Source organism: Mauremys mutica, chromosome 2 (assembly GCF_020497125.1).
Source record: "Mauremys mutica isolate MM-2020 ecotype Southern chromosome 2, ASM2049712v1, whole genome shotgun sequence".
NCBI lineage: Eukaryota > Metazoa > Chordata > Testudines > Geoemydidae > Mauremys > Mauremys mutica.
The window spans coordinates 61,399,308-61,418,469 of record NC_059073.1 but is presented as its reverse complement, the minus strand read 5'-3'; the positions used below and the strand labels follow the sequence as shown (position 1 = coordinate 61,418,469).

General features: G+C 38.2%; 2 protein-coding genes across 2 annotated transcripts in view; both read left to right on the top strand.

The window, feature by feature from the left end:
- LOC123363732 (extracellular sulfatase Sulf-1) overlaps window positions 1-15,614 on the top strand; it is a 286,538-nt gene extending 270,924 nt beyond the window's left edge. The window contains exons 24-27 of the mRNA XM_045005041.1: window positions 707-849; window positions 943-1,066; window positions 1,956-1,989; window positions 15,480-15,614. Coding sequence (XP_044860976.1) covers window positions 707-849; window positions 943-1,066; window positions 1,956-1,989; window positions 15,480-15,510 — 332 coding nt within the window. The 3' untranslated portion in view covers window positions 15,511-15,614. The remainder of the gene's footprint in view (window positions 1-706; window positions 850-942; window positions 1,067-1,955; window positions 1,990-15,479) is intronic.
- On the top strand, window positions 15,445-17,895 carry LOC123363733. The gene has a single exon (XM_045005042.1). It carries the CDS (start codon window positions 15,650-15,652, stop codon window positions 16,307-16,309), a length of 660 nt encoding a protein of 219 aa, XP_044860977.1. The 5' UTR covers window positions 15,445-15,649; the 3' UTR covers window positions 16,310-17,895.
- The last annotated feature ends 1,267 nt before the right edge of the window (window positions 17,896-19,162 follow it).

Below are 19,162 nucleotides of genomic sequence, written 5' to 3'. Positions count from 1 at the left end.
CCAGTGCCACACTGCAACATCCCCTGCCAGCTTCTACCTACAATCCAAACCCATCTTCACATTTCCTTTTCCTCCCCTCTCTTTGGTCTCCATAACGTACCTCCTTCTCTCCTGCCTGCCACATTACCTCTCCCTCTCATCATGTATACTCCCTAACAAATGGAGCTCAAGCCACAGCACTGACAACATACAGACAGCTCTCACTAGCTTCTAGAGGAGTGCAGAATAGCACCATGTGGGTGGAATTGTCTGTGAAACATGCATCCTATATGTTCAATGAGGTTAAGGTTACTTTTAGAACATCGGTGAAAATTTTACCCTGACTTGTATACTAAGCAACTCCATTGAATTTCATTCTGCATGAGCAACTGAGGACAAGAACTTTTTTTTTTAAGGCTTACATCCTGTTCATCCCAGAGAAGTCAGATTTACATCATGTGTCAGTCGAGGCAGAATTTTGCCTGTTATCCACAGGATTTCATGTCTCCTGTTATTTAAAACGCATAAGAGTTTTCATATATGTTTTTGTATTTCAATAACTTAGGAAATATTTGTGTTTCTGAATAGAATTTAATGGTTTATTTTTAAAACTAAAGAACTTTTCAGAAAAATAAAGTAAAACGATTAAAATCATAAAAGTTTTACTAACAGAAAAGCAATGTTTATTATTTTATATCTAAAGCTAATCATTTTCTCCCAATTACAGTGGGGTCTTTCTGTGCTTGCACAAGTTCAAACAACAACACCTACTGGTGTTTGCGAACAATTAATGAGACACACAATTTTCTCTTCTGTGAATTTGCAACCGGATTCTTGGAATATTTTGATATGAACACTGATCCCTATCAGGTAAACCAATTTCTATGTTACAAACTCTTCAGCACTAATATTCTGTATGTTTGCACTCTTGTTAACAAATATTTCTTTTTTTCTGATGCCCAGCTGACAAATACAGTACACACAGTGGAAAGAGGCATTTTGAATCAATTACATATACAGCTAATGGAATTGAGAAGTTGTCAAGGTTACAAGCAGTGCAATCCACGACCTAAGGGACTTGAAACAGGTAAAAAAGAAAAAATCTGAAAGAAGGCACTATTCATGTATGTTTTTATTAGGGTGTCTTTTGTTTTCTTCATTACTAAGTGGATCAGTTACCTCTCTCTTTCTCTCTCTCTCTCTCTCTCTCTCGCTCTCGCTCTGAAAACCTTGCGGTTAATTGTGCATACAGCATTATTAGTCCATTGCAGATATGTTTCACTGCAGCTATGTAGGGTTACTGTACATGGACATACAAAGTATTGGGCAGGAAGGTGACCAAGCCATTACACTAAAAAATAATAGAAGAACATGCTAATGCTGCTTAATTACACTCTAGATAGCTTTGTAGGACTTTGTTTCCATTCTCTCCTACAGGATTAATTTTGTTAGTCTTTGCTTCCGAATAGCACCCCACCAAGGAGTGATTAACTGCAAACTCTACATTGCAACTGAGAATGTATGTTGCAGACTTTTAATGAACAGATATCTCCTCTGTTTTTCAGGAGAGCAATCCTTTACTATGAGCAGTCCTTTACAAATATTCCTGAATTTAAAAAAAAAAGTGATATTTATACTTCACTTATCTGGAATTTGTTGCACTTCATTTTGGGTGACCTTAAACTGTGCTTTTACAGGAATATTCTCTTCATATTTTATGCCATTGCTTCTTTATTCTTCTCTCCTTTTCCCATGAAAATTATTTTAATTTATAATTTCTAATCTGATTTTTGTGGGATTTTTTCAATTCTTTGAACACATCTTTCAGGAAACTTTTGTTGGACTGCAGCTCTGTCTAGATTTAACACAATACATTTCTTTTTAGGATTAGATGCTGTGCATGGAAACTACATTGTGAATGGTTTTTACAAGTTCTAAACACTAACAAAAGTTACTCTTGTATTTTCCTATATCAGGAAATAAAGATGGAGGAAGCTATGATCCACACAGGTATCCACACTTTTTTATTCTCCTCAGCAGCTTCTTTCCAAATAATTGCATGATCCAGTCCATTTCAACTAATGTCTGTATCCTGCCATGTTGCAAACAACATAGCTTTTGGTGCATGCATTTTCTAACAATATTCTCCACTGAACTTGGCCATTGGTTATTAGATCTGCCATTCTGCATTTAACTTAGCTCATTGTCACGGCAAGACTTCATGCAGCTCATTTTAATTAGTCCACGCCTGTATTCTTATATGCTTATATTGGGAATCTATGCAAAAAGAACAAACTGTTTGGGGGGGGGGGTTAAATGTAAGAAGACTATACAGCTGCTTTGTAAATGTAAAACAAATGTGTTTAAATATAACCTCTGATTTCTATATACTCCAAGGGCCTGAGTAAGCCCTCATTGAAGTCAATAGCTATATTCCCACTAACTTCAGTGGGCATTGGATGAGGCCCCTACTGGTTGAAACAGGGGTGAGCTTGCTGTAGATAAGCATACTGTATGCACACCACTCACTGCTGCGAGTGAGGAAAACAGATCCGGGGAGAGAGTAGAAAAAGGGACAGAGACATTGAAAAAGCTGAAGTCATAACATCACTGTATTGGTATCTGCAGCACTGTCCACTCTTCAGGTTAAGTGTAGAATTAATGGTAGAAAATGATCCAGGATATTTGGGCTTGGTTCTGTTCTCATTTTCCATCAATTTTACACCTTTGCAGCTTCATTCACTTTGTTGGAATTACACGAAATTTACACCAGCGTATGTGAAGGCATAACTGGGCCTCAGGAGACTACAGTTGTATAAATGGTCCATTTTCTGGGGAGAGCAAAGAGTGTGTGATTGTTAGCTCTGTGTAGCAAACCCAGCAGTCAGGAAACAATTAAAATAATCACATCTTGATGTTTTATAAATCTCTAATTTAAGCAGCTGTTTCCCTGGAGAGCCAAGTTTGTATTTTTCCCAATTGTGTAGTTTCATGACTGAGGATCTGATGAGCTGTTCTGGGAAATCTCATGTTCTTTCACAGGTTTGCGCATCTTCTGCTAAAGCCTGATGGGAAACAGTTATTTACTACAAAGGGAGAATGAGATTCTTGGATTCTGTTGGTTTTATTTTTTTAATCTCTCCTATGAAGACTTTCTTGCAAGCATTTCTTTTGCTACCTTTGACTTTACGTCTACCAGAGATGGCATTTTTATGTTGTAGGGCTGCATGAAATAATATAGCACCATATATCATTAAATTACATCTTGACATAAAGTCTAGTAGTGAAATCATTCTAACCACTGACTCACCAAGTCATTTAAAATTATTCTATTGGGAAGAGTAATAGGTGTAGCACAATTAAAATAATACTGACCTGTAAAGCGCATTATTAGTGTTTCCCAAAGCGCATTATTAGTGTTTCCCAAAGGTCAAAGGTATTTGTGTCAGACCCATCAGACCCTGTGAATATGTGACATTTATAAAAGAAACCTTAACCATTTCTTAGTAATCTTGGAAAGGAATCTCCGAGAGGCATCTGTTCTTCATGTACCCAAACTGTGCAGAATTAAAAAGGATGTAGCTTTGTGCTGTTGTGAGTCTCTTAAAATATTGCTTGGGTATTATGTGGGCCTGCTTAGTAGCTCAGCTTAGATGTATTGATATTTTAAATACTTTAGTTCAGAATTTAACACACAACTAAATGTGGTGATTTATGGCCAGTACCACCATATTAGCTGTGTTGTGGCTGCAGGCATGCATGTCCGCACAGTTTGTTTAATGCCTATGTAGAGACGGAATGAACACTGCATGCCCATTTCTACCTCTGGATGCATTCAGGAAGCACCTATTATGGGACCTCTGTGCCACACATGTGCATTGAAGGGCAGATCTTGACTCTACATAAACAGCTGCCCAGAGTAGCCATGAACTATACACACAGGCTGAGACTTTCCAAGCTGCTTCGGGATTTTGATGCCCATTTGCCATTATTCTTAATGGGATGTGAGTATCCAAATTCCTTAGGAAGCTTCAAGGAATCTCAGCCATGAATAACAGCTTGAGTAATGTTTGAGAAGAGAATCCCAAGATGTGTGCTTATGTATGTAGCCTTAGCAGCATTTTTCTACATTGGGTCTTAGCCTGTTTATCTGATAAAATGCAAAATACTTTAAAAACAAAAGCACTTCATATTAATCAGATACAATTTTTCCCTATGTTCCTTCTCTGTGTTTATTTTTAACAAGATTTGATTTATTGCAGGGGAAACATTTTTCTGTTTTCCTTTATACTTTTATCTTAATTTATGAAACCTCTCAAGTTCATTCTCAAGTTGTGGCTTTACAGCATCAGAAATAACTCACTTACCCAATCAGCATGCAGTCAGTTCTAGAAAATGAGAATATTGTGTTCCCTGTTGGTTAAACTGCAGTATAAGTTATTCTGTTTTTCTAATATCTTAAAAAAAAAGTTGCACATCCTGGCTGCTGTTAAAGCCATTAAACAGCTTCTGCTGCCATCATGGCCCTGAAATGAGACTTGTTTGGCTAGTTGGCAATGGGATTTTCATTATATCAATTTGTTTCTCTATATGTCACTCAGAATAGTATGTCATTTGGTAGTTAGCTCCCTGATGAAATGACAATGGTCCTACTATAACAGCATAGTAAAATTGTAATTATTGTAGTGTCTGTACTTAAGTTGATGCATTGGAGAGTTTTAAGGGTAACTTTCATTAATGGTGCCTCCCTCTTATTACCTCATCTAGTCTCTTTTCCCCACAAGAAAGTCACCAGAATGTTGATGGGAAAATAGATCTCTGTGTCTACAGTGTTGCAATTTTGTAGTTCTCAGTGAGTTTTTTATTGTTGGGTTTTGTTTCTTATCCTTTTTCAGAAATCCCCAAAAGAGGCACATTTAACCAGCAGGCTCATGTTCTCATAATCATATCTGTTAATACACTAACAAACCAAGAGAGACTTTGCTGACCCAGTTTCAGTAGCCGGTGAAGTGGGGTATAATGTGGGATATGAAGTAAACTGATACACTGTATGGTGTGAGCTGGGAGAGTGAGTTACAGATTTGCCGTCAATGGATGTTTTTTGCCTTGAGCTACACTAAGGATGAAATTCATGCCCCAAGCACAAAGTCCAGTTTCTAGGGTTTTGTCAGGAGGATTCTGAAGGAAATAGGAGGATGCATTTCCACTTACAGGTGGGAAGTATGGCTATTGCCACGCTGCACTGTCCAAGTGGGGCATGCCACTTAGCAGTGAACCAGAACATTAGATATAAGGTTCCCTGACTTGGCCTATCTTTTATCTACAACTCCAGATTACATTTGCTTACAGGAAACAAACAGTGAATTGAATTAAAATAGAAAAATCACCACCACGCCCAACACCTGCATTTACTCCTGGAATTAAAATATGTCAAAACTTGCCTAAAAGCATTCACAGTTGAGTGGTTTTCCTATTGAAAACATGTCTTCCTTACAGTTCATTGGTTCACAACGAAGATGGCAACTTCTGTGAAGTATGGTCACAGCCATTCATTGACATAGACCTTTGTGGGGGGATTAATATAACTATTTATCCAGCTACACAAAGATTTGATAGAAGAATACTGGCATTTCCAAAATACTTCCTTAAATAGTTTGATGGCAGTTATGCCTATAAGATAAGGGACCAGATTCATTCCCCACTCAATTCTCTTTGTACCAATCAGGCAGTGCAAAGAGAGCAGAAACCTTCTTCAAGTCTCTTGCTGAGGATGTCTGTCCATCCCCTCAATGCCTAGTGCAGGAGGTGTGGCCAGAATACAATGTGCTCCAACAATCCCCAGCTGGCGTATGATCCGTAGGGGACCATAGCCATCAGGCATATTTTAAAGCAGCCCTCTGGATGCTTTAATCTGTACTCAGGGCCAGGAAAGGAAATAGGGAGCTCTGACAGGCTCCCTTAAGCCTCTTTGCTGCTATGCCCAGTATAAGGCGAATATAACAGAGAATCCGGCGTATAATTTTCGGGCACATTTTTCTTCCATGCCTCACCAATGGAGAATGACAGAGTTAAAATTTAACACTTGATTAATACTGTCAATAAATGTAAATCTCCAGGGCATTCAGAGAGAGAGTTTGAACATCTTGGGCAAATCCTGCCTCTAGCACACAGTCTGAATAACCAAGCTATGTGCCGCAGAAGGGTTTCTGTGATGGCCCTGGTTAAAAATATCCACATACTCTTGCCTGGGCTGTATGGTTACTACTTCAGCCCTGAGGATGATACAGTCCTTGCAGTTCCTATGGCTGGTGAATCCAGGTATATGAGCATTTACTCTCCTGTCTCTAGTTTACTAGATCTAATGCAAGGAGCTCCGTGGAGTTAGCCTCCACACCATCCGTGGGTCATCAGCATCCTGCTCCTGTCTGTGCAGCAGAATACAGTTCCCTCTGTGGATGGAAGGAGGGAGGCAGGATTTGCCCCTTATAATAATATTAACCAATGAGTATGATCTGTAACATCAAAAACATTGGTACATTTTGCATTTGGAAAAGTTGCTGTATAATGCATTTGCTTTGTGCAGGGTTTTCCCATAGAATTTGACCAAAGCCCCTCAGTAACTCCCACCATGTGTCTTTGAGCTTCTTCCAACCACCAAATGACAGTTTTTACTGAAATTGTTTTGAATGTTTTATGTTATAAACAAATGTTCATGTCAAACTCAGCCAGACTGGCTATCACAATGTTTCTCAAGCAGGGCAGCTTAGCTAGATATTAATCCTTCCTCCTAATGTTGGCACTTTAGGTTGAAGCTGAAATGTAAAACTTATGTTTATGGGTAGGATCAGGTCAATCATTTTAGGATGGGGAAGTATTACAAGAGTTGCTAATTTACACAGAGTTACCTTGTTGTGATCTTTAGAATATTTGATGTTTCTTTATGAAATTCAGGTTCTCGCCAGCCCATTGTCTACACCTTGGCTTTGGCCATCATTGATTGTCACATTGCAGGAAAATGTGTTGAGTATCAGAACCTAGTTCCTGCATTCTGTAAAAAAAGTTGCTCTTGGAACTTTATTATAACTGCTCAGTTCCGTTTATTCACCTGATCATTTTAATAGATGCTTTTAGTGCATCAGTGATGCTTGATAAGTAAAATGTTAAGCTGAGCCACATGCCTTTTTTTCTTTAAGAAAGAAATTAGCTTTCTTCTTTGAATCCTTTATAATGTACCTTTTTACAGGCAGAAAATCATTGTCACTTTATTTTGCTTTATAAGGATGGCTCTCACATGACCATTCAATGTTTCTTGCATTGTGGTTGATTTCCTTGCATCTCTTTCAGAAAGAAGAATAACACAACTTTACTCTTCCCCTGCTCAGTCACCAGAACCAGTAAACACAGCCAGTCCAGAGAGAGAGGATTTTCTGTTGTAAGGAATTTGCCAGTTGGTGGTAGGGCTACTAAATTGAAACATAGGACCATGGAGACAAATGAACACTGGGAGTGGGAGTGTTAAAATAGGAGCTGGCACATCAATTTGTAAGGAAAGGATATATTTTTAGAAGATACTATTAGAAAAGTTAAAATATTTCCATTTGTATGTAGTTATGTTAAGGCCAATTTATGTGTAAGATTCAAGCACTTCCCATTGCAGGAATCAATGCCCAAACTCTCCTTGACTCCAATGGAGTAGGCTCAAGTCCCAAATTAGCAAACAAAGAACCTCACGAGTGTTTTTCCAAGCCAGACTTTCATCTCTTGGCACTGCCACAGTGTGATGGACTATGTGTCTTCTCACAAACTCTCAAAGCCAGCAGTAAAGCAAAGAGTAAAAGCTATGAAGGAATAGGTAGCTACGTCCAGTCTCCTCTGGGCTATGTGAAACATGAGAATTTGAGATGAGGCTGAGACTGGTTATGTTTTCATAGTTTTTTATTCAAAAACCAAAGTTATTGAAAAATACATCCATGTAAGATGAAATGTGTAGAAATGTCATCAAATGAATGTGATTGAATGTGATAAAAATGTAAATGTCTAATTTGTTAATTTATTTATTAATTGAATAATCAAATAAGAAGCTGGGTTTTGACCGGCTGTCTGTGACAAAACATGTCCTCAGGTTATCCCAAATTACAAGTCCTTGTGATGACTACACTGTTCTGAAGGAGCAGGGACTCGCCACTCACTGATCTGAAACTTCATTCTTGTGTGATATGCTATAAGTTGTGACATCCTGGCCAGACTTCCATTTTGTATATGGAGTTTGAATAAACAGCTGGGTTTTGACTGCCTGTATATGACATGATGTGCCTCGTGTCACCCCAAGTGACACATCGCTGTGACTGTTGTACTCCTCTGAAGAAGCTGGGACATTGCACTCTCTGACCCGAAGCTTCATTGTTGTGCAATATGCTGTGAAGTGCGACCCCACTTCTATATTGTGGATGGCATTCTAATAAGGAGCTGGATTTTGAGTGGCTGAATATGACAAATATGTCTCAAGTCCCCCCAAGTAACAAGTCTCTGTGAACATTATACTCTTCTGAAGTAGTCAGAATATGCCACCTGAGGCTTTGTTCCTGCGAAATACATTGCCATGCATCTGCCCCCACTTTAGTATTGCATGGCAGGGTTTGAATAAGGAGCTGGGTTTTGACTCGCTGTATGTGACAAAATATGTTTTGGGTCCCTCCAGATGACTTGACTTGTCCCCATGACCGTTAGATTGTTCTGAAGGAGCAGTCACCAGTCTGAAGCTTTGTTCTTGAGCAATATGCTGTCACATGTCATGTCCCTGGCACGTCTACTTCCATATTGTATGTAGGGCTTGAATAAGGAGCTGGATATTTATTGGCTCTACGTGGCAAATATTACCTAATCTATTGATTTTGTATTAATTTATATTGACTACTTAAGAATTCCCATTAACACACTGAGGTTTTGTAGGTTCTTGTGCCAAGATCAGGCCCAGGAATATTAAAATTAAAGTTTAGTTGGGAACCCCAACATGCACAGTTGCAACACTCACAATTAGGAAAAATCTTCTGTTTTCAGTTAGCAAGTTACAAATACTCTAACACAGCAAGGTAGATAGAGATAATACAGAATATTATCTGTATTATCTGTCCCCTTCCCCCGTGAACATCCATCTGCTCTCACCATCCCTTGCAAAAGGACCTGAAGTGCTAATTACCCTCATCATCATCCTCACCGTCAGCAGTGCTTGTCATCCTGGCATCTCCCAAGAGTTACATCTCCCAAGGCACACAGGCTGGGATACGACTTTTATAATGTGTTACGCTGACACCACTATACCTAATGCATGTGCCACAGGGGTTTCAGCCCCTTTTCCTTATTTGTAGTTTCTCATGCTACTAATGTTGGGTTGCCCTTCTCCCATAGATTATTAGAGCTTTTACCTCAAACTTATTAACATATATGTCAATTAGTTACCATGGCACTCTTGTGGTCAGACATCTGCTGATGTTCCTAACTTAAAATATCCCAAACTGGTATAAACCAGTATCTTGTGGTTACCCGTTGGCAGTTTAGTCAGTACAGCATAATATCTTGTGATATCTTATGATCTAGGGTTACTTCTTGTTAGCTGCTTATGCTAAGGCCTTTGGGCCTTATGCCTTGTTTAGCTAAGCTATTGTCTTACAGGCCTCAGACCTGTAGGCTTATTGCTTTACTGCCTTAACTTATGCCTATACCTTACCTAACAAATATCTATTCCTATAAGCTACACAAATGTGTCTCAGGTCATCCTGTTAAACTCTTCTGATGTAGCTGAGACATGGAACTCCTCGACTTCAAACTTTTTCTTTGGAAATAATTAGGGTCCCCTTCCCCCGTGAATACTTACACACCCTTTAGCAAGGTAACAGAAGCAGCAAATGGGACTTTTAGAGGATGTAGCAGCAATGGAGCCTATGCTTGCAGTTAGAGTGACTAGGTGAGTGTTGTGTTCATTCCATCTGTTGTTTGTTTATTCTCTTTGAAGGTTGTATGGCTGGGCTGTGGCTCTCTGAACTGCCCAAGTGAAACAGCTCTGTTTGTGTCTCTGAGAGGGCCTTGTTACTGGGACCCTTGGGACTTTGAATGGAACCAGTGTTTGAAGTGTCTGAATGGTTATTCCATTCCAATTTGCAGGGGAGAGAGCTGAGCATTAAGGCTTAGAATATAAGTCAGTTGCCAGGTGAACAGGAATGGCAAACTGGATAAGATCAGTGGGAGCTTAGAGAGAGAGTATGATTCCTATTTTACGTATGGCTCCACACCAGGTACAAGATATGGGTGATGAAGGAACAACTGCTGCAACCTGCATTGAGTGTGCTATGTTGCCCTTTCTGCCATGAGGCTGATGAACTATTTTCTAGCCTGTCAGCAGGCCCTAATAACTTGAACTCAAGAGTCCAAAAAGAATTGGCTATAGAGATCTTTGGACAACCCATGTTATTTTTTAATAATTTTTTAAATACCAGGGACATTCCACAAGACGGGAAGAGTGGTAATGTTGTGCCAATGTTCAAAAAGTGCAAGTGGCATGATTTAGGTAACTGTAGGCCAGTTAGCCTGATCGCAATCCCAGTCAAATAATGGAAAAGCTGATATTGGATTCAATTGCTAAATAATAGGAATATAATTAATTCCAGTCAACGTGGTTTTATGAAAAGTAGGTTTTGTCAGACAAACCCCATTTCATTCTTTGATGACACTGGCAGTTTGGTTGATAAAGAATTGAGGCATAAATTGGAACAAACTGCCAAGGGAAATGGTGGATTCTCCGTCTCTGTATGTCTTCAAATCACGAGGGGATGCCATTCTAGAAGATATATTTTAGTCAAGCACATATGGTTATTGGGCTTAATACAGGGTAACTGGATGAAATTCTGTGTGATATGCTGGAGGTAAGACTGGTTGATCTGATGGTCCTTTCTGGCCTGAAAAATCTCTGAATCTCATTTTCCTCTCTACGTGGATGTTTGGTGCAGTAGCTGGTTGTATCAGGATAACAGACCATAAAAACCTTCTTGTGGAGAGGCACGCAGCACCAAATTTTGCAGCAATTATGTGCAGCATTTTGTGAGGAAACTTCCCTTCTGTGCAAAATAAGGTCCTATCACACAAATCCATAGGAATGCTTAAATATAGGTGTCACCAGCACTAACAGCAACAATTGCTCAATTCATTGAAATATTTGCATTATCATAAACAGCAACTTCTTTTCTTGTTTTACAATTGCAGAGTGAAATAGATTATCAAGTGAGTACATGTCATTTCATAAATGGTGACTCTTACTCATTACACTCGCAGTTAAGTCTGATCACAGAAAGATTCAAAATTTTATTCTCAACTATTTCTATTAGAGATTTCTGTAATGATAGCGAATTACTTGAAAGAAAACAAGATGCAGTTTAGAGGATGTGGCTTAAAGAGTTACCTGCGTCTTTTCAAATATCATTCACTGACTGTTCAGATAAAAATGAAATGCCCCTGCCCCAGAAAAATCCTTCATGGTCCCTTGCTGTAGCTCTTTTCCAAGTAAATTGAATATAGCATTACTATTTAAAATAACATTTCAACTATGGATTAATTCTATAGAAGTCATCAAAATTAGTTGCATAAACAGTAGAGTTTATTAAAGCAAAAGCGTTGGGTTAATATACAACACTGGCAACCATTTTGTATGTTTCCACACACTTGGTCAAACTCGGGGCTCACATTACTACAGTATGAGAGAATTTTGGAATTAGAAAAGAAAGGAGATGGAGATATTTTAACCACAGACAGAATTCTCCAACTTCCATTTAAGTGTACCCTGCCACATTTATGCTGTATGAATCTCACGCCAACACTAAAAGCACTAGTTGGTTCAATACAGAAATCAGATAGTATCCTGTAAGCACTCTATTAGTGTTTACGGTTTGCTGTGTTTCAGAAATCACAGAGCAGCAGAATGCACTAAGCTAAGCCTTGTATGTTTGCATATAGTTAATAAACATGATTATTGGGGAGCCAACTGTGCCCACGCAGTGTCTTCATATTTTTGTTGTGTAATGAGCAAAAGACACCATACTAATCATAACAAATGTTTTATATCAGCAACAAATTTCAATACATTTACTCATTTTCCCTTTTCTTAATTCATCCAACAACAAACCAAAGTTCCTAAAGGCTTCTTAATTTGAGACTATCATATGATCTGTTAAAACATTGCAGCTGGATTTGCAACAAGTTGGCTGAATATTGACTTTGATAATTTTTACATGCATGATTGCATGTTTACTAACAAAGAACACACAAAAAGTTGGGGTAATGTATTTGTCAGACTAGAACTAAATGAAATAGCAGTCAAAGGGACATGTCACTTGGGGTGACCTAATATGTATTTTGTCACATACCCAGTCAAAACCCAGCTTGTTATTCAAGGCCTATGTTCAATGTGGCAGTTGGAGGTGGGGGATGTTGTGAAGAGTCATATTGGGCAAGAACCAAAGATTTGGTCCAGGGAGTTGGCATGTCCAGCTCCCTCAGAAAAATCTGATGGTCACAGAGCCATGCCACTTGTAGTGATCTGAAACTACTTTTGTCATATCCAACAAGTCAAAACCCAGCTCCTTATTCAAGACCTATGTACGACATGGAAATGCAGTGAGGGCATGACATGATGCAGCATGTTGCACAGGAACAGAAGTTGGGTCAGCTAGTGGCAATGTCCCAACTACTTCAAAAGAGTACAACAGTCATGGGGACCTGTCCCTTGGGGTGAGCTGAGATTTATTTTGTCATGTACAGCCACTCAAAAATCACTTACTTATCCAAGCATCATCCACAATATGGAAGTGGGTCTGGGGATATGACATTCCACAGCAAATTGCACAAGCATAAAGCTTTGTGTTAGAGTAGCATGTCCCAACTCCTTCAGAACAATCTGGTCACAAGGGTATCTCACTTGGGGTGACCTGAGACTTATTTTGTCATGTATAGCCAGTCAAAACCCAATTTCTTTCTTATTTAATTAATTCATTAATAAATAATTAAGCGCTTAGTCATTTAAATTTTATCACATTCAATACATTAATTTGATGGAATTTCTAAAAATTGAATCTTATATTGATGTATTTTTAAATAATTTTGGTCTTTGAATAAGGAACGGGGAACCATCCATAAGGAGCTGGCACCACAAATAACATACCAACTTTAGCCTTGTGAATAACAGAGAGGGCAAGTTAAAGTAGAAGAAATACATTGACTAAGGATCATTAGCAGCATGGAGGATCCAATGTGAATTAAAACTATTAAATACAACTACTGGATTATATATGTTGTTGTAATCAACTTCTTAAAATGTTATCTAGTCCATCCCACCCACAGTGTGGTAGGATCAGAGTTTCTGTAAACCATCTTCAGTCATTCGTTATTAAATAGTGTTTAGAACTTGCCAGTGAGGGCATTTCCATTGCTTTCCTTGGGAGAATTTTCCGTTGTCTGTTTTACCTTTTTCTATATTCCTTCTTCTGGGCTAAACCGCTGAGTTGAACAGAGCATTTGTAGCAAATATAATGAGTTAGAGGTTCCCATCAATAAGGGATGTTACATGTTATAAAACAAATTTCCTGCTCCTTTACACTCACTTTGGGTAATACATTTTACAGCATACAAATGTTTTGGGAACTTTGATCATGTTTTGACCAAATACTTTCAGAGAGAGGTTTCCTTAATGTTTTGTCTTTTTTTTTTCTTGGATGAGCTAACATAAAATCCAGCTGACTTGCTGTTTATGGGCTTGTGATGACACTCCTTGCCCAGGCAAGGTTCTGTGGATGTTCATGGTTTTCTGTCTAAGGAGTGCAGCATCAGACCTGTATTACTGGCCAAAGCATCCTCTTAGATCAGGTCTACACCATAAATTTACATCAGTATAACTACATTGCTCAGAGATGTGAAAAATCCACACCACTGAGCGAGACAGTAATACCAACCTAACCCCTGGCGTAGGCAGGGCTATATCAACAGGAGGGCTTCTCCCATCAACATAGCTACCACCGCTCGCAGAGGTGGATTAACTGTGCCACCAGGAGAAGCTCTCACATCCGTGTAGTAGTGTCTTCGCTGCAGCAATTTCAGTTTAGACTTGCCCTTTGATTTAAAAAAAAAACCCAAAAAGGAGACATTGCAATATAGATTTTAAATAAAAACAACTTTACACTGCGGCCCCACTAAAGTTATATGCTGAATACTTTTTCACAAAATGAATTACTTTTTTAAAATTGAATTTTTAAAATTTTTAATAACTGAATTCGCCCGAGGAGTTTTTACAAAGCCTTTTCATTTGTGTGTCCTTTGTCAACTGAGATTCATGCTTACAAAATAAAATTTAAAAAAAAAATCCCTTAACTTGCCTTGGCAGAATTCTATTTTTTAATAATATGGATGAATAGTATTGATGTTTATGGGTTTTTTTTCAATTTTTATTGATTTTAAATGTTCACAGTTGAGGGAAATTATGAGGGGAGGGGGTACAACCCAATAATTATTTAAAGATTATTTAAATTATTTAAAGTCTTTGAGAGTCAAAAAGTTAAAGCTTTATAACACTTAAAGCACAAACTATCAACATCACATGTCAAAATATACAAAGCAAATATCCTTGAATCAATCTCTAATAAGGTCTCAAGCAGTATTTTCATTACATTGCCTCTCTGTGAATTTTGATTAGTATTTTTTTCGTGGGTTTGATTAGTATTTTTTTCGTGGGTGGGTGGTGAAATGGACATTTACAGTTTTTTTAAAAAATCACATCTTTCCAAGCGTATCTATAACTGCTGTTTATTAAAGAGCATTTCCTCTTGTTTAGCTGAAGGAAGAATTCAGACAATCAGTGTGAAGTGGTAGCTCTTACAAGATGCACCAAATATCCATGCATCAAATTCCCATTCGTTTCATGGAAGATCTGCTCACTGAAGGCTTGCAGGATTGAATTACCATTTATACTTTATTGTTGCTTTGTTTATTCCCCATTCCAGTGTGGGTAATTTTTTTTAAAGGGACTTGTGACAGTTGTGAAAGACCAATGGATTGCTTGTCTATTGGATCAATTTCTCTGTCTCTATCTGTCGTATCTGGGCGGGGTGGGGAAGGGTGCAGATTTAGCCTTGGCTGTATGCACAAAGTTCTCTCTGGGCCAGAGTCTGTTCGTAGTTACACCCATGCTCTCCTACTGACTTCACTGTGGTTACATGGGCGTAGCTGAAGAATGTGTATCTTTCTGCTCAGCAGGAGTCATGTGTGCACACATGAGATCAGAATTTAGCCTTTAGGGCTGAGTTACTGATACGGTAGAAAATGTGGAGTGCAATACTCATTAGCCAAGTATGTTAGGAATGGTTACTGCTTTTAAATACTTTGAACAGCAAAGAAATGTACGTGGAAGCTTTACATGCTTTTCTAAGGTGGTGGTCCCCATCAGACCTTTTTCTTTCTTTTAACAGGGGACAGTTATGGGACGGATGGGAAGGCTAAACTGCCAAATTTCACTGAGGACATCGACTGGCAAGGACTGGAAGATTTATACAGTGTGAATGAAAGTTTGTACGAATACAGATACAACTATAGACTTAGTCTGGATGACTGGACTAATTACTTGAAGGATCTAGATAGAATGTTTGCACTGCTGAACAGTTACTATGAGCAAAATAAAACAGACAAAACTAAAACTGCTCAAAACAATGGGTATGTGGATGAATCACCTATACCATTTACCTTGGGGGGACTGACCTCTGCTGAGTCAGACGAAGACTCAAGTGGTCTGATTGCAGAAGAGCTGCAGCCTATCGTGGCAACTGACTTGGCAGCCCTAGCTTTGAGCACTGTAATTTTAAATCAAGTGAGGAAACTTGAATTAAATAATGATATTCCTGAGAAAAGTAGTTTGAATTCTGCACACTGGAGAAATCAACAAGCTGAAAAGTGGTTGGAGAATAAAGAGTTAGACAGTTTTGAAATGGATTTAAGTGGAAACGGTTTGACAGAGCTGGAGTCCAGGCATAGCTTCATTCTACAGACAGTTAGCATTCTTCAGAAAGACTCTCACCAGGACAGTGACCCAGTGGAGGATATTTTTGAAGATCAGATATACCTTCCTGTAAATTCTGATGAACCCACTGTTCATCAAGCTGTAAATGTCTCCATCAGGGATCCATCTATTAGGGCTCAGAAAATGAAGACTATGTTGGAAAAGATGGAACAAAACTTTGAAGGAGAGACGTCACAAATCCTAAATGTAGAAGGCAGTGCCTCATCTCCACTCTCCTTGGATTAGATCAAATTGTAAACCATATATGGGTCTCTTTATTTTTGATCAGTAAACTAGTAATGGTAACCATGACAACTGACATTCCATGTTTATTGCAGATACATTTTGCAGCTGAAATGAGCCCAACACTCTGTGTGTGTGTGTATTTCATATATACACGTACACATACTTGCACACTAATTTTCCATAATTGAGAAACTAGGTTCCCACAGTATTAAAAAAGAAACAGTGTTAACTTTATAGTGCAGTGATGCACACATTTCCTAGACTAGTAATGATTTCCTTAAAGTTTCCTTTGAGTTACTTTTTCTGTTGCCGAAAGGTCCCACATAAATGAATGTCTCAGTCCACCCATGCTATCTGCATAATGTATTTTTGATAAATTATTTTTAACCACTGGAATTTCTTGTCACACTTTTGAGTAAAATGATATTGCACTTTTGTAATCTGTCTCCCAGACCATTTATTAATCTGATCCTTTACATGTTCTTAGTTTGCTCATTGTTTCACGTAATTGTGAAATAATAAAATGGGTTGACAGGAAAGAGATATTCAGCATGGATTGTGAAAACAGATTGGTCGAATATTATTTTAGCAGAAAATATTGCATGTTTTGTTGCCTTGACTTCCAGAAATTTATTTTCAGAAAGGTATAGCTAATGAATGCTCACTGTATGAGGAGTTTAAAAAATTGGCTTGTTTCCCTACATATTGCTACCATCAGTATTAAAAATCCATGAATTTTTCTAGATTTTTTGCTGATATCCTTACAGAGGTGTATAGGAGTAGAATATGCTTTGTCGCCATTTTTTATTTTATTAGTCTGGACAATATCTTGATATTTTCAGAAAGTATTGTCATCAATTTGGGACTTTAAGATGTTTTTTTAAAGGCATTAAAGGGAATGGTAAAATCATATGAGAGTTACATATTTTAGATACAAAAGGCACATGTGGTCAGAATAGTAAGCCAGACCTATTTTGTTGTTGTAATGTGTTCTAAAAGGTTGTTTTTTTCCTGGATTTTACCAAACATTTAATTTTTTTAAAGAATAATACAAAATTGACTTTGAAAATCTGTATTGTTGGTAACTTAATATCTATCTTAGTTGTTTTTTTAACATAGGTAGAAAATAAAATAAAAAGAATCACCTCATAGATGTATTTCCACCATGTCCAATTCACACTAAATGTTGTATGTTATTTAGCTTAGTGGGTTGTTTAGTCTATTGCAAGCACTGCAGGTTAAAATTATGTTCTTTTGCTTTAAGTGTTTAAGTTGAACTATTTTAAAAGCAGATTCTTTTAGTAGGATTTTAATAATTTTAAGAAGCAGTCTTTATGATGGACTCTGTGAATATGTTAAAATTAACTCGCTACGTATCTGATGTATGTGCCATGGGCTGAATGACAGAACAAACGTATTTATGGTCATGAATGATGCTATTTGTAAATAGATTTCTAGTTATTAGGATAAAAACTGTGGTTTTTTTTAAATCTTGTACAATATTTCTGTGATACTTTTATAGAACAATTCTGGCTTCAGGGAAGTCTAGAAGCAATATTTCTTGAAATAAAAGGTGTTTTACTCTACCTGCTTCAGAGACATCCACATCATCACATTTTCATAGTAAAATTGCTTTTTAAAAATCATTCTAATTTAATTACATGTATTGTCTTAAAAATCCAGCCACAAATGGAGAAAAAACTTAGAAAACGTAGTTACAAATTATTCATGGTGATTGTGGCTCTAGCTTCCCTACAGGAGATGCTGCAAAGTAGCTAGTGCCCAAAGCAGTAAACCCTTACTCCCATTGAGGTAAAGGAGACAAATGGCATGATTAATGGCTGCCTACACGAGTAAAGGTTTGCAGAATCAAGCCCCTTTGTGTCCCCTCTTTTTCCCCACCCATTCCAGTGATGTCTTCCTATAATTTACATTTGTCTCTACCCCACGTAGAGTAACCTTCATTTCAGACTGCATCTTGATCAAGGCTGGGAATGGGTCGTTTAAGCAGCATGGAGCACATCATGCCACCGTGAAGGAGTTTTGCTGGTAGCCTCACCTTTCTTTTATGCTATCCTTGCACAATGGTGTTTCTTTGGTGATGAGGGTGGACCTATCTTTTATAGGAGCTTAGTTAAGCTACTCTTGATCAACCAGTAGATGTCACTCTAGAGCAGTACACGCTCACTCCTGCCAGAGTGTGGCTCGCTCAGCATACCATGCTGGAGTCCTCTCAGCCTTTGCCAAGATCAGCCCACCTTACTGATTTTTAAAGTAGCAACCATGCCCTTGATAGTGCCAGACAGTGAAAATCTATTGAAGATAACTTGATCCAGGACACTTTTAGTAACATGCAAGGGATCCATGCGGATTTTTTTTTCTTGCTATTCTTCATATTTATTTAAAAAGTGAAACTGCAGGACTCTTACTTTGCAACTGAAATGGAAAGTGACCACTGAATATTGATTCATCATTTTCTGCTGCCTCTGTGCAATTAAAACGATTAATTTTTGTATTGAATTTGCTTCCACCGTGTGCACGTGAGGCTGAATCTACTTACTACACCTTGCTGGCTGGAAGCATGATTCTGCTTCCCTTGCTCACTTTCAGTAGCACCTGACTTTGTGAGTTCTCACTGAAATCCGGGGAAATAAGATACTTCTCAAGGGTAACAGAATCAAGCCCTGAATCAACAAGAATTCATGGAAATGTTTTGGCCATTTAGCAAACACCGAACAAAGGGGCAGTGTCATACAAAGGAGCCAAGTTCCATCAGCATTTGAAGAATTTTTACCCCTTTTGTGGAAGTTACTCCCGTGTGAGGGCTCAGTTCCGAAGCTGGTGAGGGGAAAT

Excerpts from the sequence above, each read along its gene's own strand:
- LOC123363733 (XM_045005042.1), top strand. The coding sequence starts at position 15,650 with ATGTTTGCACTGCTGAACAGTTACTATGAGCAAAATAAAACAGACAAA.